Genomic DNA, 24,470 nt, shown 5'->3' with positions numbered 1-24,470 from the left:
AGTTGATCATTTAGTAGTTTGGAATCATGTGTTAAAAACGCATTGATCAATAAACAACATGCTGTATCTGTCTTTTTTGATCTTGAGAAGGCATATGATACAACATGGAAATATGGCATTTTAAGGGATTTACATGACTTTGGTTTGCGAGGTCGTTTGCCTGAATTCATAGCCAACTTTTTAAATGACAGACAGTTCCAGGTCTGTGTAGGTTCTACCCTGTCTGATCATTACAGTCAGGATCAGAGTGTTCCTCAAGGCAGTATTTTGTCTGTCACTCTTTTTAGCATCAAGATCAACAGTTTATCAAAAGTTTTAAATGATTCAATTGATGGATCGTTATTTGTGGATGATTTTAATATTTCTTGTCGTGGAAAAAATATGCATACTATTGAACGGCAACTGCAGCTGTGTTTAAACAAAATAGATAAATGGTGTCTTGAAAATGGCTTCAAATTTTCTAAATAAAAAACCAATTGTATACACTTCTGTCGTAAATATAAACCGCGTAAAGACCCAGAACTATTTCTAAGTGGCACCCCTATCAAAGTTGTCAAGGAGGCTAAGTTCTTGGGACTTATTTTTGATTCACATTTGACCTTTTTGCCGCATATTAAGTCCCCAAAAGCCAAATGCTTGAAGGCTCTCGATATATTAAAGGTTGTTTCTAATTCAAAATGGGGAGGGGATCAAACTACCCTTCTTCACTTATATAGATCACTCGTGCGATCGAAACTTGATTACGGCTACATGGGGGAGCTTGTCAAAGCAACCTAAAACTACTTGATCCTGTGCACCACCAAGGCCTAAGACTTTGTCTCGGTTCTTTTAGGACTTCTCCTATCGACAGTCTGTACGTTGAGGCTGATGAGCCTTCTCTCAACCATCGCCGTATAAAACTATCTTTACAGTACATTACAAAATTAGCTTCTAATGAGTCTAATCCTGTGTGAACATGAAATGTCGTCTTTGCAATGAATTTACAGAGACTGTCTAACACCTTGTCGGTGGATGCCCTTTCTTGGCACAAACAGAATATCTTAAAAGACATGATGGAATGGCTCGCTGCTTTTATTATCGTCTGCGCCATGCCTGTGGCTTTGACTCTGAGTTCCACCCATGGTACGACCCTGAACATGTCCAGGGCATCCTAGAAAATGATGCTTTTAAACTTCTCTGGAATAGGCCAATATACAGCCTGAGACGAATTCCAGCCAACAAACCTGATCTTGTTCTTTTTGATAAAACTAATGAAATTATTTATATCATAGAATTTTCTGTCCCTTTTGACAGCAATGTGATTGGCAAGATTCAAGAAAAGCATGATAAATATGGGGACCTCGCCTTTGAAATGTATCCCAAGTACACTGTTGTCAGGCTCCCCATTGTTCTTGGTGCCCTTGGTTTGGTACCTCCTGATCTCTTAGCGCAGATCAGGAGAATGCCCGGGTTCTCCACCAGGAGCACAGCCCTTCTGACAATCTGGGTAATGCAGAAGGCTGCAGTGTTGGGGAGCCTCCATATTCTCTGGAAAGTTCTTGGTGGGTTCGACTAGGCTGTGTTTTCTGGGAGAAGTCCCATTCGCTGCCTGGGCTGTGTGTAGAAGGGGTGAGGGCCCTGAGGTGATGATGAGCTTTGCCAGCCTGACTGCCAGGATCACCCAAACCCTTTCTGCTGCATTTCAATTCTAATCTGTAAAACATAATAATAATTTTCATAATTTTCATTTTAATTTAGGTTTTATTGCTGTTTTGGACTTGACTTATTGAAAATGGCTATGACTTCAAAATTTGTTCACAAGTGGTTTTTTTTGGCCTAAAGTTGGTGGAAAAGATGTTTGAAATATTAAGCTTGTTATTTATACAATGTAATTAAGTTACTGGTTTTGCACACTTTATTTATGAAAGTGTTCAACTTTTTGTGCTCTAATCAGAAAGATCGATGATGTCAAGATCGATGTTGTTGCTCTGTGACTTTAGGGAAGGGAAATAATAGCCATATACTTAATTATATTCTTTTTGTTTTGTTACTGTCAATCTAATGTTGAAACTTAGACTCAATCATGATCAAGAATAAAGGAAGAACAGGAATACTATTTTTGTTATTAACACTCGGTCTTGCAGCAACGTATAAGAAGAAAGGAGATTTTTATGAACTGGTGAGTCAAGTTAAAGCCCTTCCCTCAGTGCCCCTTGACTAAGTTGAAAATGTGTGAAAGACTAGCTAGAGAGTCCTGTGTCAAATTTATGGACTATATGACAACAACATGGATTGAGGGAGCCTGGGACCAGCTGACTTGGAAGCACTTTGCGAATGATGGACAGAGAACAAACAACAACATTGAAGGCTGGCACAAGATCAATTCCCTCACCTCATGCAACCCAAATGTATTTGATTTCATTCAGCTCATCAAGAGGGAACCTGTCTACGAATGAGGTAAAACTTGCACAGCAGAGAGGAAATCGATATGAACCACCAAGACGCCCACAGTATGTGGCAGTTGACCAAGATCTTCGTCATGCAAAAGACAAACTCGTAAACAATGAAGTCTATGTTATTGACTATACAGACAGAGTATCACACCTTCTGGGAGGGTATGCCTGATATGATGTTGTGATATGATGTTTACACATGAAAAGTGGTGATAAGATAAAGGAGGTGCTATACTTGTAATACTAGTCAGTATATGAGAAAATATATTTATATATACTTGTGAATAATGAAATGTATATGCTGTATATGCTTATGCGTGCATGGTGATAACTCATTCAATTTGTGCAACTATTAAGTGTAATATAAGTAAAAATAGATTTGATATATCTCTATATTTGTCATACATGTGTGAGATATGCCAATAAGTACAGTAAAATAATAATTAATAAAAGTATATGATGAAATATATTTATGCTGTCTTCAGTTTTGTTTTGTGGTAACCCCTGTCAAGTCTGAAATGGATTTGCCCACTTCATTTAGCATGCAAACTCAGTCAACCCTGACTATTCCTGGGATGTCTAAATTGCTACTGTCTACCTGTATTAAACATAAACTCATAAAGCCCTGGAGCCGCTTCACTGCCCAACACCTGGCACCCCTCGCTGACTGCCTGATTGCTGCAACGAGGCTAATTAGTGCTAATCATGCCTGATTTCACTGGCAGGTCTCGGATATGAGAGGAAACTGTCTAGTCTCACAAACAAGTACTGATTATTTAATTGTGTCGTAAAGATGGAAAAGTGGCTGATGTGAATACATATATTACAGCATTTCATGTAATTTATTACATGTGTCCCTTATACCCCTTTGCCAGTATGTGCCGTATTTTTATCAACACCTACACGGTCTTTGTACATACGAGATGAACAAATATACAAATTCCTCCTGTCTCTCTCATCGTATTGACTGAATTATAATATATTATTTATAATAGAGTTTAAAAAGAGGGGGGAACTTGCATTATAATCGTCTACATTTTTTGCCAATACATTGCTCAAGCTTGCTGACTATTTCAAGGAAAGTATCAATAGGTGTGTAAGTAACATGGAGTATATAGAAATTTATAGTTTGTCACTTTGTTCATCTTAACTTAACGCTGTAAACATACATCACCATTCATACACATACATACTGCATGATACATTTATCATTACTCGATGCTAAACAAAGATTCCTGCCATGTGATGGGATAAAATATCACGAATGTAACGCATTATATCTCACTTACTCATTATATTGGCTGATACTTTGACCAATCGTATCGTGAGAACCTGTCACATAGGAAGGGCAAGGTGATGGGGTGTGGCCTAAATTTCTGAAGGGCACGTTTGGTCACTCAGACTGGATACATTGATTTTTTTTATATTGCTTCAGTTTTAGTTAGTCTCCAACTCAACTCCACTTGTTCATCACTAGGGTTTAGACTCCCAAAACAGGTCAGATCTAGGCCTCAGCCCAAGGTATCAACTTGTTTCATTTAACTCATTAAGGCCGAGAGCCGCGTATATGCGGCAAATTAATTAGCTTCTCAGAGTGAGAGTCGCTTATTGGGGGTAATAAAAAGCACCTCTTATTCAGCGAGAGCCGCATACTGGGGGTTACAAAAAGCACCTCTCATTCAGCGAGAGCCGCGTATTGGGGGTTTTACATTTTAAATTCGTACTGTACCTATAATTTCAATCAGTTTAGCAGTAATGATCAAAGATTAGCTTTTCTTACGGGAGAGGTTACTTTCTGTGTTAATCAGAAGAACTATTAATGTGTTTTGATAACAATTACTTGCAATGTCCTGGGCTTATACAAGCAAATGAACACATGTCTGAGAGAAAGGGGATTATGAGATGTTGTTACAGGAGGTAAGTGTTTGTTACTCGTCATTGGGAGTGAATACTAAGATACTATGTTTGCACATTGATTGAATTAACGATGACAAGGTTACAAAACCTTCTTCTAAATTAAATCATTCATTCATTTTGTGGAGTCCATTGTCAATCTTCTGAAATTCGTTTGCTTTCAAAACAAAATTAATATATGTGTGCCCATCTTCATAAATATGTGGGGAGATTCAACTGCAAGTGTATACATCATAATAAATCAGTATCGTGTAACTTATTTTAATTCTATAATACATGTACTTGAATTGTGATATTGATTCATAACAATGTGCAGATGATATTGGAATGTTCAGCAAGCCATTATATTTGATGTGCAAGTAGTGTGCGCAAAATGTATATGCAAATAAATACTATCTCTACTTGATGGATGGATTGGGTTATCCGGGGTAAAAATAAGCGGATTGTAGCGCTTTGAGCACTTTAAAAAAAACCAACTCTGCTTTTTAGTCCTACATGTACATTTCAGGCATCCTTACGATTATGTATGTTCATGATACACAAAAATTTTCATGATCGCTAGAGTTGATAAAACCGAAATCCAGCATATCAATCGGTCAGCGATCAAACCAATAGTCAATCTGTATCCCAGCTGTCTAGTGACCGAACGTGCTCTTCAGAAATTTAGCCCACGCCTCATCACCTGTCATTTCCTCTGTGACAGGTATCTCATGATACGACTGGTCACAGATAACAAATCAACCACCATACTGAACAGCTGAAATACAAAACGTCCATCCCATAACCCTTTGTGTTATGTATGTGCAAGGAATAGCATTATACAATATGCATACATATATGTTCATATGATAACATATATTTTCTGCGTTAAATCTAGATGAACCAAAGTGACAAACTGTGAATCTGTTCCATGTAAGTCACACATTAGCTTATTAGTACTTACCTTAACATATTCAGTATATACTAGCAACATATCAGCGAAAACGCTTCTTTCATAGAAGATTATTAGGCATGTGCGTAAATTCTTCTTTACTGCCATTGACATAGATGTTTTGAACAATATAGCCTCACACAATGATATGAGAGGGACAATTTGTTTAAGTATGTCTTACATACAAAGAGTACAAACGTGTTAAGAAAATACACATGCCACCAAATAATTGCATCCTTACAATTATGTTTATCTAGCCTCATGTAACAATGTCGAGTTTTGATAGGTCCATGTGACTCTGATAAAATACCATGTACATCCATCATGATCCGCCAGCGGGAGTATAAAAGTCATGTAATCCCGCTACGAAAGGCATATCACCCCGCTACGCCTGGGTGACGACGCAAAGTGAGAAAAGCGTGCATCGACAAGCATTTAGTAATGTGCGGTGCATTGAGGTCAAACGATCAGCTGGTGTCAATATGGCAGCAATGAAACGTTTTGCCACAACATCAGAAGCGGAAATTGAAGCAAAAAGTTCTAACGTGTTGTGTTGTTTTGTTTTGATTTAGTGAAAACATTCAGCTAGATAAATGCGTTATCACATTGTGTCGAGGGAAATACAGGGTTTTATCCGTCCCTCTTAGGTGGCTCAGGGAATACAACCTTACTCAGGACTGATAAAATCCTGTATTTCCCTCAACACAATGTGATAACTAATAACAATTGTTCACGATACACAAACTTTTTCATGATAGCTGAAACCAAAATTCAGCCTATCGATTGGATAAAGATCCAGTGAATAATCAATCTGTGTCCCATGCCCATGCCCCATCACCTGACATTTCCTCTGTGGCAGGTATCTCATGATACAATTGGTCATAGATAACAAATCAGCCACTATATTGAACAGTGGAGATACAAAATGTTCTATTCGGAAACTTTGATGACGCCCCATCCCAAGACCCTTTGTCCTTTGTCTTAGTGCTAGGAATAGTATTTTACAATATGTATACATATATGTTCGTATGATAATGCATGTTTTTCTGCGTTAAATCTAGATGAACCAAAGTGACAAACTGTGAATCTGCTCCATGTAAGTCACAGACTAGTGTATTAGTACTTTCTTTAAAATATTCAGTATACACTAACAATGTATCAGCAAAAATGCTTCTTTCATAGAAGAGAAATTCTTCTTTACTGCCATTGACATAGATGTTTTGTACAATTTAAAGGGATACTGATGTGGAGCGAATAACGTTTCTCGCCAATGGTCTAATTACGAAACCAAACTGCAAATTGGTCAGCGACTGCTCCCTAGACCGTGACGGACAAAGGGACTGGGCTCCTGTCCATATTAGCAGAATTCCTTCACCCTAAAAGGTGAAGATTCCCAGATGCCCATCATGTGCCGTTATTTAAAAATATCCATGGTATTCATTGTCTGATCGTAACATAATATCCCAGCAGTGTAGTTTTTTTCGGATGCTTGGATGGTATAGTGACTGATCCAATTTGATGCTATTTCTGTGTTTTTAACCTCGATACTTAATCATGTTATGTGAAAATATGATGTCTACAGGCATCATTTTTTGGATGGTCAGTTAATGAATTTATAACAGGTATAATTATTAGTAACACCACTTAGGTTATTCAACAAAGGTTCCCATTGGCATTTCTCCTGTCTGGAGTAAATACTCAACATTATAAATTAAGGTCTCTAGTGGTAAATGTATTGTATGTTATATAATATGTGCATGTAAGTGATGCAAGAGGGTCTATCTGCTGACTTACAAAAACAAACATTGATCAAAGGATTAACCGATAACACACTTATCGATTAATTACTTTTATCTTCTAGTGGATTTGTCAAAAGGCAGTGTATGTAGATGGACTAATCTATACTGACTACACCCTGTCGTATAGTGCAAGTGTAAAAACAACATCCTCCCTCCAAAGAATTAACCACCCTTGCGTTGATTGACTGATTGCTCATTATGGGTTAACTAAATTTCTTAGAAAGGCGGACATCATACAATTAGTTGCCAGGTGTGCTATCTTGGGTGACCAATGAGAGGTTTATCAGGTTTTCACCAATGTGAAAGACGTGAAACGATGTGTTACTTTTTCACAAATTAGACTGTTGTAAGACTTACGACATAGAGCAGGATTATTTACCAGCCAGCTGCAGATGAATGGAATATGTGGATATTGATGGATACATTCCTGAACAAGGTAGTACCCTGACATTGTTGCTATAAAATTAGTCAGTTTTACATTCATTATTTGCATTTTGTTTTAATGTATTTGTTGTAGCATTCAGCAGAATCTATATGACAGAAAACACACACTAGATCGCGTATGTACGTGAAATAGGATCCACACTGGCAATCTATACAATGTATAAATGTTGCTGTCATGTTAGAAATTTGCTATAAGTATAAACAGACCGTGTGTTCTTTTATTAATTTTCAAAATCATACAAATATGACAATAAACAAGTTAGGGTTATGAGACAAAATATAGAGTTGTACATTGGCTTTGTTATTTTTCTGTCCTAATAGGTTTTTTTAACCATTTCTACCACTGGCAGATGATTAACCTTCAAAGTGTTTCATTTGTTTTCATAATACATTTGTAATGAAGTAAAAATGACTTCACCTTTGTTGATCTGTCTATAATTAAACTATCAATTGCGCAGACGTACTGTACAGCAGAGGTCACAAACCAGTCACAAAATCTGGGATATCATCTGGGTACTCACGGGAGAAAAACAATAACAAATGTTTGCACCATTCCACGGAAATCGCTCCCCTTTAACCTCGTACGATGGTATGAGAGGGACAATTGAAGTATGTCTTACATACAAAGAATACATACATATGTTAAGAAAATATATTTGTACACGCCACCAAAGGTCTACAAGAGAAAGTGTGGTAAAATTACTTAAAAGGTTACGTATATGAAATGTAGTCACACCTGAATTTTCTTTCAGCATATATCTTTACAACACAATTAAACAATTAAACAATCAGGACTTGCTCATATGACGATACACTTTCCTGTAATCTCTGAAACCTGCCAGAGATGTCAGGCATGACTAGCCCTAATTAGTCTTGCCACAGCGAGCCAGGCAATCAGCATGGAGTTCCAGATGTTGAGCAATGAAGTGGCTCTCGGGCTTAATGAGTTAAAATGTCAATGAGTAATAAAGTCATACATTTATATTTATGATAACCTAACCCAAACTTTGACAGAGTATAGTTACCTTAGGCCAGACCAATTTCATTTTTTGTTTTACGGATCCACTGGATGTATATTTCAAGAATAAGAAGAAAAACAACAATAAATTTTCTGCACTCAAAAAATACAATTCTGATGTTTTTGTTGCCCAAATTGTAAACTTAAAAGACAATTTTTTTAGTTTGTATTTTGCCCCATATACAAATCATAAAACAACACAAGCAAAATACTTATTTTTTATTTTGAAGGAATATTACTTTGACTGATTTTATTATACTTTACTTTTTATTTTGCCCCTGATTGTAGGTTTTCTGAGGACAGAAATCCGTAAAACAAGAAATAAAATTGGTCTGGCTGCAGAACAGCTGTTTCCATGTTGTTGCATTAGCATTGATGAATTAGCCAGATGAGTGTTCAGAAACCTGTTCAGGGTTATCTCATTTGTGAATACTGTCAATGAAATTTTGGACACAGTGACAAAAGTCAACAGCTCTGTAATAATCACTGTCTTTTGATACAAACTGTACAGATTCATCATCAAGGAAAAGTTCACGACTACCACTGACACTTTGTACAATAAAAATTTGGCAGCACCTTTGACGTTGTAGGAATTTATGGCCCAAGTACTTGGTTGGCATATGTCAACGGTTCCCAGTTGCGCAGATCGATGTTCATGCTGTTGATCACTGGATTGTCTGTTCCAGACTTGATTATTTACAGACCGCTGCCATATAGGTGATTCAATATTGCTGAGTGTGATGTAAAACTAAACTTACTTACTCACTCACTTATGGCCCAAGTAGAAAAATAGCCATATTAATACCATGTTGCCATTCTTATATAGGAGGGTCTGAAGACTGATGTGAAGCGCCATCACCATGAGGCACGGCCCCTGATCCATGAGCTTGACACTTGTGACAAAGCCAGTCTCTCCAGACTCAAGTACTTCACCAGAAGTAAGCAGTGTACTGTTATATACATGTCTTGAAAAAAATACATGGTGACAGTTTTAACATAACGGACTGTGTCTATAGTGATATGAGTTAAGTGCACGCACACTAAACAAGTAGGCAGACATATGAAACTGCAGGCACCATACAAAAATCATAAACCTGCAGTTATATGGTAACAATTATATATGTAACTGTAACAGCTTAATATACCAAACAGTAAAATTCCCATGTGTTACAGACAGTAACACATACTCATAACCAGTGGAAAGTAATGCCCATACATGTTCACATTAATTCAGAAACATGCATGTTTCATGCAGATATATCTACATTTCACTGTCAGTATTTTCTACATGCATGTTCTGCATGCAAAGCATTTTGACTTTCAGGAAGTTGCACATCTGAATTGCTTCCTTAATTCTTAACTGATACTGAAATGTAACGCCGTCTCTTTTGACGTGGTGATATAAGCGAAACATGATATTGTTACATTTATAAATGCCTCAACTGATGCAAAACTCTGAACTGTGTATGACTTGGGGAAATTCAAGCTTTGTGTATACTGATGGTAAAATATGAGGCCACACCTGATTGAACATGATGTAAATGAAACCATTCAAATGAAGATATTAAATGAATAACAGTGTTAGCAGTATAGACAATAGCAGTTTTGCACCAGCTCCTTCTCAAGGGCCCAGTTTTTATATTGGGCCCATGAGAAGTCCCTTATCCAAAACTGCTACTGTCTATACTTCTACAGATGTGCATGCAAAATTTGGCTAAAATCAGCCAAATAGTTTTTGAGATATAAATTTTAAAGTGAGCATGGGGTCAAGGGTGGAAAAGATGGACTTTGAAAAAGGAGAATCAATCGGTGCCAGGGCAAGCCGCACACTTTGACATACCAACACAATGTTAACTTCAACAGTCAAGAGAACTATTATCACATGGTGGGAGATGTGTAAGGGACTGTGTAATGAGGTACAATCATCAACTCAACTCTGACGAACGCTCCTGGTGGCCCATCTTTCAAGTAGTACAAGTTTGGTTCTTTGATGTCGACCAGGTTGACACTGTATGTTTACGTGGACCACATCGAATCACTGGTGCGTTTTCTGCTGTCACCCTCATATTTGCCACTGCCACAAGTACCTAATGCTGACACAGTGTGGTAATGGTTTCTCTTCTGTTTTATCACGATGTGCCACCAGTGATGATTCAACAGATTTTATTTTGATGGCATTGACAGGTCTCTTGTCCAGGAGTCTGGTGACTTCATGGTTTATGGCATCCACCACTCTCGGCAAGTGTGTGAATCATTCCATGTTCCTGTTTCTGGGATTGATTGAATCCCTGAGTACTTAGGCAAGAACAGGCATTTGGGAAAGGGGTGACTGAATCTCTTGATGATGGCTTGGCTGCAGTGAGCTCCCGCTACGCCTTCTCCCACCTGAACATTGTGCTTGGCCAGGAGCTGCGACATGGCGCCCATGAACTCATGTCCAGGATTGATCTTGTAGATATGGTGGGCCAGGACAAGTGACTGCGTTCATAGATGTGTTCCAAGGCTTTGTCGACTCCATTCTAATCTTTGGTTGTCAGCGGTTTGGCTTCTTTGTAGCAACTGACATGTCGATGATGATCAGAGCGTACTTGTAGGTTTTGCACCTCACTCTTTCATGCGGGAGAAACAGGAAGTTGGATTGCTGAACGCGATTTGGATTTGGAATGTTAAATTTTCTTCTCAGAATGTACCAAGGTGCCACCAGGTAGACTTGCCAGATGGCTTTTTTGGTTTTTTTGAGGCAGGTTTTGGCTTCTCAAGAGATACACATGGCTTTGGCGAGCATTCTGACTGAGTTGTCCGCACCTTCCCAGTACCTGCATTAAGTTGTTCGATATGGATACACGTCTGTAACCGTAAGTGGGAGGCAGTGAGATCTTGTTGATCTTCAGTTAGTATATCCTGTGTCTGCGGCTTTTCATCATGTTCATTTGTTGTTTGAATTTTTTGGTCTTGAACAGAGCTTCCTTGAATCTGGCGTGGTTGATGTGTTTTTTCACTACATATTTTTTAATGCCTTTCGCCTTCCTGATTTTGTCGGATGCTTTTATAATGGGATACATCTTGGGTCTCAAGCTGATGTACTCAGCATTTGGCGTGTCCACGCATTCGTCCTTCATCTTGTTGGTGGTGTCATGCAAAGGGTAATCTTTAGGGTAGTCGCTGGTGTCATACAGATACGTCATGTCCTCGTACACGTCCTCATGCAAATTTCCATGAGCAGGGAATCCATGTCTGTATGCAAGACTTTGCACCCATGGCTGTACTGCTTTCTCAACACGTTGCAGTAGAAATTTGAATTTGATGTAGCAACATTTTGTTCATGTGCAGCACAGCCAAGTCATCGATGAATATTTTGCTTCAGCTGAGTGTGTGGGCTGGCGATGAGTTGCCAAAGTTTTTCTTCTTCGTTTGATCTCACAAGCTTCATGTTGACACGTTTTCTCAAATTCTCACTGAGTTGTTCACGAGTTTGTATGTTTGTTTTTCAAAATCGCTGGTGGCCAGTTTTCGCAAGTCAATGTCCATACAGATGTAAAGCTCCATCCAAGGACTTTGATTGAACGCAGGCCCTCTAGTGATAGGTACAGTTGCAGGTTATGATAGTGAACGATGTATTTTGTCTCGTTCCTCAAGTTTGGCACAATTTGGCTGGCGTATTGTTTCCCAGCAAGTGCGTCGGTAGTCGGACATCCAGTCTGGGTTCACTGTCAGTTGTTTGGGAGCCAGGATAGAAGTTGTGCCAATCACGTAATGCCTCCAGATATTCCATGTCCACTTTGAATAAGTAGCCTTTATTTGAATCTGGTGCAAGGCTCACGACATTGTTTTTCTTGGGCAAGGAGACTCATTTGATTTCCCCATTGGGGAGATACTGGCTCATGGCCCAGCTGTACAGGTTGTTGGCATCAAGGTAGGGGAGATGTTTGGTCAGTTTGCTGGGGTCGTGGCCTTACATGTACTTGTTGGCATTGGCTTAGCTTTTGGAGGTCATGGAAATCCCACCTCATAAACCTTTCTTGATGAGCAGGTGCATGTTGTAATTCGTCAGCAGTTTCATCTCCATGTCTGTCTTTTTCAACAGGGCATTCCAAGAGAGAACGGAAGAGGAGAAATGCAACACAGGGTTGAGTTATTGAAAAGGTCATGGCCACTGCTAATCGCATGCAGACACCTTTCGTTACTATCCTTTCCTTGTTTATCAAAAAGGTATGGTGTTCATACTTTTTCCAACACTGAATCGGGTGAGAATTGTACTCTATGATATCGACTCGATAATGATGTTGTTCACTACCTCAAATAACGATATTTCTGACGTTAAATCGATGTTGCATTCTCCATGTTGTTGAAGTGTCGAGGCAAATCATACAGTTTTATGCAATATAAAAGCAATCCCCAAACGTAAAGCTAATTATTTGCGTGACACTGGCACCAACTTGGACGCCATTTTGCTACTAACTACAATGATGTTAGCTCCTTACAATTGGTTCCGACCAATTGTACGTTTTGATTATAGCATACAGTGATCTTAGCTTACAATCACTTTGTGCAACTGGATGACGATTGTAGCCGAAACCTAAGCTCGCGAGGGTCCAGGTCATACTGTTTTGAGCACATATTTTTTAATATTTCAAACACATGACCCAACAGCGGCATGTCCGTTTTCAAGTACAGGTCATGGTAGTCACCAAGAGTCTTGCAGGCTACTTTGTCCCACACATTGCTGTCGTGTGCGATTAATCATCCAGGTTGATGGATGAGTCAGTCAAGGTGCTGTGAAAGCGATCAATGGGAAGCAATCATGACAGGGATGTACATTGAGCTTCAGGTTGCACATATTATGAGCAGCACCTCTGTAGTCAGCACCAGTCATGTTACAGTGATCTGTCACAGCATTGCTGTTCAGGAGTTCATCGCACACATGGCAGTTCTCAGCCTTCTCGTAAGTTCACAGGCCGTTTTGGGCCATGTGCATGAGGACAATGGTGTACAGCATTTTCCTGATGGTTTTCTTTTTGCATTGCAAACACACAAGATATTTTTCAGCCAGAACTTTAGGTCTAGGCTGCTGCTAGGTTGGTAGAGTGAGTCTTGCCGAACACAAATCAATTCACTATTGTTTTTGGGTACTTTTTTGAATAGTTGTGAATCTTCAGGGACATATATTCACTGTCTGTCTGTTCAGAACAACACTATATACATAATTCTATTGTTATACGCTCCAGCTCCAATTTTACGATTGTCTTAGCTAAAAGTTACACCTGTTCCACTAAGCGATCTTAGGCCGATTGTTGCTGGTCCTGGGCCTGCTTGCACAGAGCAATCTTGGTTACAATCAATCTTAGGCCCCTACAATCAACTTTACAATCACCATACAATTTCCCTAATCCACTTGCACAAAGACAATCTTAAGACAGCATGGATTTAAGATCGCTATCTTAACTGAGACTAAACTCTTCAACGTTGGAGGTAGAAGTTTCTTAAACTCGACTCCTGTCTACAGTTGTCTTCAAGTGCACAAAGAATGCAACGCAAATAAAATGTGGAACTGGTTACTGCACACAACTGACATTCCTTCCTTAACTGCACCTTGCAGAGTTTTCATGAAAACAAAACAAAACAAAAAAAAACAAGCAAAACAACCCCACAAATCTTTGTAATAAATATGTGGAAGATAACATATATGATAACTCGTACCTCGTGGGTTATTCTCTAATTTTTCTACATTTTAATATTATTTATGAACTGAGAATGTCATACTGCAACCACAGAAATATCATGTTTTATGAAAATATTGAAATACAAACAAATACATTAACAAATTTGGGTTTTGAGTTACTGACTTAGTAACCATGAAAATTAAGATAAAAAATTTATGAAAAAGATAACATAAATTATAAACAAAATTTCCTTATGATATAATCACCTAAGTGTACCATGATTTGTCAGTGACTGTCAATGAATCTGAGTTTGGCATCTGGTCGGTGTTATTTGGAGAAAAATCCCAAATGTATCCCACAAGCATTAGATTTGTAAAGATATGAAAGGGTGACATGACTGTGGGAGTGTTGTGGAAAATGCATGGCAGGGAAATATGAAAAACATATTATTCCATGTGCGTTTTATGTGTTGTTAAATACTTATCAACAGTATGTTCATTGCTTTACGCTATTTTGTTGATAATTACTTTTTCTTTTTGTTAAGAAACTTTTTTATGCAAATTTCACATGCCTCAGTAAGTGTATTTTCCTGTTTGAAGAATACTTGTATTATATTTAAAATGCATAGATTAAAACTCTATTCTCTCGTCAGAAAGAAACATAAATTTGTACATTATCCAACTGTAGATTATTATAATGATAAACCATTGACACGTCAAAGATCGAAAAGAAATATATGTGGAGATCTGCGATGTCACAACATAACATACATTGCATTTGGGCATGGCAGATTTTACGGCAACGGCATAATACACAAAGGGAAACCACTCCCATCTTGCGTAAAAACTAAGATTAGCTGCCCTTGAGTTATTGAAAAGGTCATGGCCACTGCTAATCGCATGCAGACACCTTTCGTTACTATCCTTTCCTTGTTTATCAAAAAGGTATGGTGTTCATACTTTTTCCAACACTGAATCGGGTGAGAATTGTACTCTATGATATCGACTCGATAATGATGTTGTTCACTACCTCAAATAACGATATTTCTGACGTTAAATCGATGTTGCATTCTCCATGTTGTTGAAGTGTCGAGGCAAATCATACAGTTTTATGCAATATAAAAGCAATCCCCAAACGTAAAGCTAATTATTTGCGTGACACTGGCACCAACTTGGACGCCATTTTGCTACTAACTACAATGATGTTAGCTCCTTACAATTGGTTCCGACCAATTGTACGTTTTGATTATAGCATACAGTGATCTTAGCTTACAATCACTTTGTGCAACTGGATGACGATTGTAGCCGAAACCTAAGCTCGCGAGGGTCCAGGTCATACTGTTTTGAGCACATATTTTTTAATATTTCAAACACATGACCCAACAGCGGCATGTCCGTTTTCAAGTACAGGTCATGGTAGTCACCAAGAGTCTTGCAGGCTACTTTGTCCCACACATTGCTGTCGTGTGCGATTAATCATCCAGGTTGATGGATGAGTCAGTCAAGGTGCTGTGAAAGCGATCAATGGGAAGCAATCATGACAGGGATGTACATTGAGCTTCAGGTTGCACATATTATGAGCAGCACCTCTGTAGTCAGCACCAGTCATGTTACAGTGATCTGTCACAGCATTGCTGTTCAGGAGTTCATCGCACACATGGCAGTTCTCAGCCTTCTCGTAAGTTCACAGGCCGTTTTGGGCCATGTGCATGAGGACAATGGTGTACAGCATTTTCCTGATGGTTTTCTTTTTGCATTGCAAACACACAAGATATTTTTCAGCCAGAACTTTAGGTCTAGGCTGCTGCTAGGTTGGTAGAGTGAGTCTTGCCGAACACAAATCAATTCACTATTGTTTTTGGGTACTTTTTTGAATAGTTGTGAATCTTCAGGGACATATATTCACTGTCTGTCTGTTCAGAACAACACTATATACATAATTCTATTGTTATACGCTCCAGCTCCAATTTTACGATTGTCTTAGCTAAAAGTTACACCTGTTCCACTAAGCGATCTTAGGCCGATTGTTGCTGGTCCTGGGCCTGCTTGCACAGAGCAATCTTGGTTACAATCAATCTTAGGCCCCTACAATCAACTTTACAATCACCATACAATTTCCCTAATCCACTTGCACAAAGACAATCTTAAGACAGCATGGATTTAAGATCGCTATCTTAACTGAGACTAAACTCTTCAACGTTGGAGGTAGAAGTTTCTTAAACTCGACTCCTGTCTACAGTTGTCTTCAAGTGCACAAAGAATGCAACGCAAATAAAATGTGGAACTGGTTACTGCACACAACTGACATTCCTTCCTTAACTGCACCTTGCAGAGTTTTCATGAAAACAAAACAAAACAAAAAAAAACAAGCAAAACAACCCCACAAATCTTTGTAATAAATATGTGGAAGATAACATATATGATAACTCGTACCTCGTGGGTTATTCTCTAATTTTTCTACATTTTAATATTATTTATGAACTGAGAATGTCATACTGCAACCACAGAAATATCATGTTTTATGAAAATATTGAAATACAAACAAATACATTAACAAATTTGGGTTTTGAGTTACTGACTTAGTAACCATGAAAATTAAGATAAAAAATTTATGAAAAAGATAACATAAATTATAAACAAAATTTCCTTATGATATAATCACCTAAGTGTACCATGATTTGTCAGTGACTGTCAATGAATCTGAGTTTGGCATCTGGTCGGTGTTATTTGGAGAAAAATCCCAAATGTATCCCACAAGCATTAGATTTGTAAAGATATGAAAGGGTGACATGACTGTGGGAGTGTTGTGGAAAATGCATGGCAGGGAAATATGAAAAACATATTATTCCATGTGCGTTTTATGTGTTGTTAAATACTTATCAACAGTATGTTCATTGCTTTACGCTATTTTGTTGATAATTACTTTTTCTTTTTGTTAAGAAACTTTTTTATGCAAATTTCACATGCCTCAGTAAGTGTATTTTCCTGTTTGAAGAATACTTGTATTATATTTAAAATGCATAGATTAAAACTCTATTCTCTCGTCAGAAAGAAACATAAATTTGTACATTATCCAACTGTAGATTATTATAATGATAAACCATTGACACGTCAAAGATCGAAAAGAAATATATGTGGAGATCTGCGATGTCACAACATAACATACATTGCATTTGGGCATGGCAGATTTTACGGCAACGGCATAATACACAAAGGGAAACCACTCCCATCTTGCGTAAAAACTAAGATTAGCTGCCCTTGAGTTATTGAAAAGGTCATGGCCACTGCTAATCGCATGCAGACACCTTTCGTTACTATCCTTTCCTTGTTTATCAAAAAGGTATGGTGTTCATACTTTTTCCAACACTGAATCGGGTGAGAATTGTACTCTATGATATCGACTCGATAATGATGTTGTTCACTACCTCAAATAACGATATTTCTGACGTTAAATCGATGTTGCATTCTCCATGTTGTTGAAGTGTCGAGGCAAATCATACAGTTTTATGCAATATAAAAGCAATCCCCAAACGTAAAGCTAATTATTTGCGTGACACTGGCACCAACTTGGACGCCATTTTGCTACTAACTACAATGATGTTAGCTCCTTACAATTGGTTCCGACCAATTGTACGTTTTGATTATAGCATACAGTGATCTTAGCTTACAATCACTTTGTGCAACTGGATGACGATTGTAGCCGAAACCTAAGCTCGCGATCTTAAGGATTTACAATAATTGTAGCTCTAAGATCATTTTGTGAAAGTGGGCCCTGATCTTACAATCCAATCCTAGCTAAGATTGAGACTCTTTCGTGCGAGGCACGAGTTATGTCCCTTCTGCAGAGTCGAGCAGGTGATGGAAGTTGTAAAGGAACCCAGTATCAACGTGGAGAAGAAACCTCATGTGAGAAAATGCAATTTTTCAACAGAAGAAATAGCCATCTTTGTAGACAAAGGGGTGCACCATCACTCCCTATTATCAGCATCATTTGGGCCAGGAATAACAAAGAAATGAAAAGATTCTATGTGGGAGAAGATAGCTTCAAAGTAAGTGCTTGTCCGTGTTTTAAAAATGTTTATGTTCCTTTTACAAATCAAAGCCCCATATTTACTGAGGTTTTTCATTAATATGCATCGCTAATGTTGGCTTTTTTCATCCAGAACAAATTCTACATGAACCGGTAAATTGGGCAGGTAGCTCTTGATTATAAACATTCTATTCATTTCCGACTTTACTTCTCCATACCACATTCAGTACAGCAAAGAGGTATTTTATATAAGTACATCTCTGGGTACCAGTTACATGGACATTTTCCTCCAGCTGGAATTTAGAGATATCAGGTGGTAAGTGATCACGTAATATTGCTGAAATAAATTCAATAAAACTGATAATAATAATAAAAGAAAGCAAAATGTACCTCACAGCTAAAACATTTACTAAAACTATTAATAATATTATGAATGGGTCTGGCTCAAGTGAGGGTAAATGTATGTGCACTTATACTTCTAATTTGGCTCATTTTTTTTAACAGGTTTACAGACACTGAACTAAGTATCAACAAGATATATATTTTGGATTATAATTTATTAATCCCATATTTAAATCATTTAAAATGTAAAGAGCCAACTTGGAGACGTGAAACAAATCAAAACTAACAAGTGAAAATAATTAATTTTTTTATTTAAGTTTTAAAACCATTTTTCTGAATTGATATGGAAGCAAGAACAAAGACTTGGGCTGTAACAAAACTGATGCTTAAAGGTCACATGCAACATAAAACACAACTTTGCAGATTCTGGTACCTTTAGGTATGCACTTACTGAAACAAATCATAAAAAATGCCAGTTCAACCTATAAAGTTGAAAAAAACGCGATGAAAAAAAAGCCCGCGAAATCGGAGTTCAAACGTTTCACTAAATTCCCCCCAGCGTTGGAGAGAAAACTGGTTTCAACAGCTGTGCTGCGCTACGTCCATAACGCATGCGCAGTGAATAGGTTCGCGGAGCTTGAAACAGTATGCATGCCCAGCGTCTGAGGTCGTGAGCAGTAATCTAATCTTGGTTGTGTACACAAACAAGTAAATAATCTACTCGTTACGTAAAAAAACTTGTTGATTGTTGTGAGCAGTCTCTGTCACAGAGAAAGCTCAGTGTCTGGTTTATTCACACCTATATGTCTGTCTGCCTGTCTGCTAAAGACGACATGCAATACACAGCTTCAATCACTGACCACGTGCAATTTGAACTTAACACTTACCAGACTATACAACATGAAGAAAATAAGTTGATTTATGACTCATGCACCAGAGTCCCGTGTCTGCCACATTATGTAATTAGGCACATGTGATACACACGACATGTTTTCATGTCTGTGAGTTGCAAACAAACTACATTCATTTTTTTCGGATGACTGGATCTGACGGAACTTGGTGCAAACTCTTGTCACTTTCAAGTCCTGCTTTGTACTTGAATGAATGACAGATTCTAGTCACGCAGTAGTTTACTATCTCTGCGGACATGATTCTTTATTGAATCGTGTGCAAATTCAGAGAACATGTATTTTCCTAACCCAACATCTCTATATACATTCTTCATGGATAACGACTTCTTTTAGCGTGATACTGAAACAACGCATCAAGTACACAAAAAGAAGTTGTTATCCATAAAGAATCTTACTTTCTTATGACTCGCCATACTTCTAAAATGCCCATCAAACAGATCCTCTTTCTGTACACACAATGAGCTCTCAGCATATCAGCAAATGAAACAGCCAATCGGAAGCCGTCATTACACTTGAGTGCGTATCCACCTGCTAGGACTGGGTTCGGTCTCCCGAGCGCTTCGTTTCGGGGAAAGTAAGCCCAAGTACAAAATATTGCACCTTTGAATCGCGATTATACACCTATAATTTTGTTTATTTGTTTTTTGAAAAGCAGCAATGTATATTATATGTCATGAATAAGTGATAAATGTGTTTTAATTATGTTTGATTTTTTGGTTGCATGTGATCTTTAAAATATATCATTGACATACTCTTCTTTAATTGATATTATGACAGATTTTTTGTGATAAGATTATTGCATACTGTATGAGTACTATGCATTTTTCAAACATTTCAGATTAAGCGCCAGCACAGCTGGTGTATGATCAGCAGGTGACGTCTGCAAGAAGTGGAATGACATAAGGTAAAAATTATTTTTATGTGTCTTTGAGTAAACCTGAAAATGATACATTCAATCAACAATATAAATTATCTACCACCTCAGCATATATATATGATTTTACACTCTCATACCCAACAACATTTTCTGTCATGAAAGATATCATAATTTATGAATTCAACATTTACACATCAGAGATTTTTTCTGTAAATATAAGGGACTAAATTGATTAGAGACATACAGGAAAATTGTATGATGAAAACTGTAGAATCATTTTCTCCAGAAGGAAATTCTTTCATCTACTTTAAATTATATATCACATTATCTCAATACCAAAGAGATAAAATATTATTTTTTAAATTCAGAACATGTAATGAGTATGTGTTGAAAAGGATTAATTGAAATATTTCATTTCAGAATTCAGGTGAAAAAAAGAGCACAGCTAATGAAAAAGGAGGCTAGCAAGACTGGAGGTGACCCCTCTACTGTTATGCTCACTGAGCTGGATCAAAAGGTAAGAGATGTTTAATTCAGATGTGCACCTGTATGTACATTGTTTAACAGATGTAATAGATGGGAGATGAAATTCCTTTCTCCTAATCACAAAATCTGTTTTGTGTAGTAGTATTTTTACTAAAGACTGAAAAGGAAATTATTTGCATGAAAAAAGATTATTACAAGGTGTATGTGATGACACAATGCCATTTTAGAAAGTGGTCAAAAGCAACATATGTCATATTTGGGACATATAGTACATATTAGTACTTTTTTTAATTGGTGTACGTGACCTGGTGAGGTTAAACAGCTAAATCATTTGAATATCAAAATTGCCAATTATTATATGCCACAAAACATTCTAATGTGAAAATATATTTTTCTGCAGCATGTTCAAATTCATTTTTGTCACTTGCTGACAACCATTCCTGTTAGTCAGCTTGGGGGAATTGATAGGGGAATTGAAACTCCACTTTGTATTGGTAATTATCATTTAATCTTACACCTTTTCACCCAAACCAGTAGTCACAATACTGAACATATGTGATATAAATTTTGAGGATAACTGTAATTTCAAGTTACTGTTTTTCAAGTTAGGTTAATCATGGATTTTGTTATCTGCACCTGTTTTGGGTTACTTAATCAAATAGTGATACACCTGTATGTACATTGTTTATAGGAGATGAACCTCAAACAGCTGCAGTATAGAAACATTCACATGAAACTTGTCTCCCTCAGGAAAGTGTAGCAGGTACTGTTTTTTCAAAGCAGTGTATAAAGAATGAGATATTGGGAATACCAAAGATGCCTGTACATTTTCATGTGCTCATTTTGCCATTGAAAGTTTGTAATACTATTACTATGCCCAGTAATGTGCCAAATTTCAGAGGCAATGAGAATCCATGATTTCTTGAGATTCGAAGTAATGTTTTGTTATCAAACAATTTCAGAATTTTTTGTTAAATGTTTCAGCACAAATAACAGCAGAATCAGATAATGCTGTAAGTACCAGTAAATCAACAACATCTGTAGCAGGTGCTTTGACAACCCCATCCCAAAAAGATAGCAACAAGCACAGCGATAGCAACATTAGCCTCAACCCCAAGGGATGGATCCACCCATGTGGAGTGTCTGGTGAAGGTGGTGCAGGCAAAGTGTGAGGTGTTGCAGCAGTTGCTGAGTGTGGAGACCCAGAGTGGGGCTGGCTGTGGAGAGGGACAGACTGGCACTTGAGCGGCAGTGACCAGAACTGAAGGAAAGGCTATACAATTCTAATGTTGAGAATTTCATTACACCTGTGATAAGTTTTGATTAATTAATGCAGTGTCATTATCAGTATAAAAAGAAACGGGTAGGACTTTGGTGATGTAACTAAACATCAGAAGATATTACATCCATGTATACGACAGATTTCAAACGTTTTTCCATGATTCGGCATGCAGGATGCTTTATATTACATTAAGCAATATAGAAGCATCAACAAATACCAATGCAGGTACATATGACTATGTTTTGTAATGTATGTGTGTACATTAATATTGTGAAATAGATTATCAAAGAGTAATTGATGTATTACTTGATGCATTCTTTTAATATTTGAACAATATGTAATTGTGTGCATGTAGGAAATAAACAAACTTGAGAATTGTACTGTTAACTACTTTTTAATTACTTTTAGAGTGAATATGCTACTTCCCATCCACTTTCACCTTGTAAAGACATGATTGATGAGATGTTGCCAGACTTGGTGGCCATCATTGATTGGTCCTTGGTAGGGGTCATGGTTATTAGAGTTGCAGTAACGTCAAGATTTAAATTTCGTATTTGAGATATGATCATCAAGTTAAACTATCACACTTGGGTAAAAGATGAATTATACCTTACATCCAAATCATGCTTTTCTGTTTACAAATACATCTGACACCAAGCAACAGGACTGTACCCAGAATCTCCAGGGAGAAAACCGTCTGGGCAGTTATGCAGGAATATTTGTCCAATGATACTGTTGGGTAGAATGGAGGAATCATGTGCAGATCCTGGCCATCTTGCCATGACATCAGTAAATCTGAAAATTTCAAGTAATGTGCTTTATTAATATTAAGACTGCATATTTTTATCCATTTATTTTTACTGCATTAAGATGCAAAATATAATAAGAATAATAAATAGGGTATATTAAAGATTATGAAAACTACAAACAAATAAATTAATAAGGATTTATATATGATACAGGCGATAACTTATAGCAAAATATAGTCAGTGCCTCAATGGTTTGAAATGTGGACTTTTTGAATAGCAGTCTTTGCTTTGTCTACTAATACAAAACACACGAAAATAATTCTGCTTTGGCATCACCCTGAATATTTATTTGATATAAATCCTTACCTGAAATATCCAGAAATATTTCAAGTCATAGAAATATGTGTGTACTTTGTTAATCCTCCAGTTCACTGCAGATCACTTTAGGTCTACAAATGACAAGTAGATTTAAATGACGATGGGTTGGAAACAAACAGCATAATCCTTAAAGGGCCCCATTTGTCTGTGACAAGAAACTAACACCCATTGGTCAAGATTGTTTCTAATGTAAACAGGAAGTGTTTCACTTGAATCAGTATACCAAAACTTATTCTACTTATTACTCAACATCAAAAGCATCAACCATCCTACCTGAAGGATGCATCACAATTCAGGGGGCTTTGCAATCAGGATCAAAGTACCATCAATGGCACCAATCACCTTAGGAAATCCTATGATTTTGAAAAAAATCGCTCTTCGTTTTCATGATACTTCCCAGTGTCAGATCGATGGAAATGTTATCCAATACATCACAAATGGATGAATTTGGATGAAGCAGCCTACATACGCTGGACTTAGATATCCCATTTAAATCTCCAAGTACACCAAAATATCCACCCATCCCTAGAAATCGTAGGATTGTCAGCACCTTGATTTCAGGGGAAAATACATGTGAACGCTGGGTATCTGGCATAATATGTGGCTAAAGTTCATTGATCAGCATAAACAAGGCACGACGAGGCATCCTGTACCTCGCCACAAGCACATCGTCTGATACTGTGTCTAGAATCTGTGATCGGTCTCAAAAAATACATTCATGTTTCAATGCTTGCTGTTCTTCTTCACATAGAATAAGGAAAGTTGTCATTTTTGCTTCTCTACGACTGATTTTAGCAATGCTAAGTTGGTCATGAGCAAGTTAGACTTTGGATCTTAACTTTACAATTGGCTTGGGTAAGATTGATTAGTGGAACGGTATGCCCAAAGTAACGTCACGCTAAGATTGGGATTATAGGGGATTACGATTGGCATAGGGCTCAAATCGGTTAGTGGAATGGGATCCAGGTCACTGTGACTGTAAGCCAACCAGTAGTAGATTGGCGCATGGGCCACTGGCACATCGAAGGATGGCTCAAGTCAGAACCTCCATGGGTTTACTGGGGGATGAGATTTAGCCTAATTAAGCCCTTAAGGGCTCATGGTCCGGAACCCCCAGTGTGTGACTAGTATTGGCAATGTATGATCACTTGCATAAAAAATCTTTACTGATGTCGAGCGTATTTTTCCATATTGTAAGAAATACAATTGCTATCGAAA

The 24,470-nt window shown here is 37.6% G+C and overlaps 1 protein-coding gene across 1 annotated transcript in view; it reads left to right on the top strand.

The window, feature by feature from the left end:
• LOC137258076 (paramyosin-like) overlaps positions 1–24,470 on the top strand; it is a 258,586-nt gene that overhangs the window by 154,817 nt on the left and 79,299 nt on the right. Inside the window, exon 5 of the mRNA XM_067795629.1 lies at positions 9,365–9,476. Coding sequence (XP_067651730.1) covers positions 9,365–9,476 — 112 coding nt within the window. The remainder of the gene's footprint in view (positions 1–9,364; positions 9,477–24,470) is intronic.

This window comes from Haliotis asinina, chromosome 12 (assembly GCF_037392515.1).
Source record: "Haliotis asinina isolate JCU_RB_2024 chromosome 12, JCU_Hal_asi_v2, whole genome shotgun sequence".
Classification (NCBI taxonomy): Eukaryota; Metazoa; Mollusca; class Gastropoda; order Lepetellida; family Haliotidae; genus Haliotis; species Haliotis asinina.
This window is presented reverse-complemented; position numbering and strand designations above follow the sequence as displayed.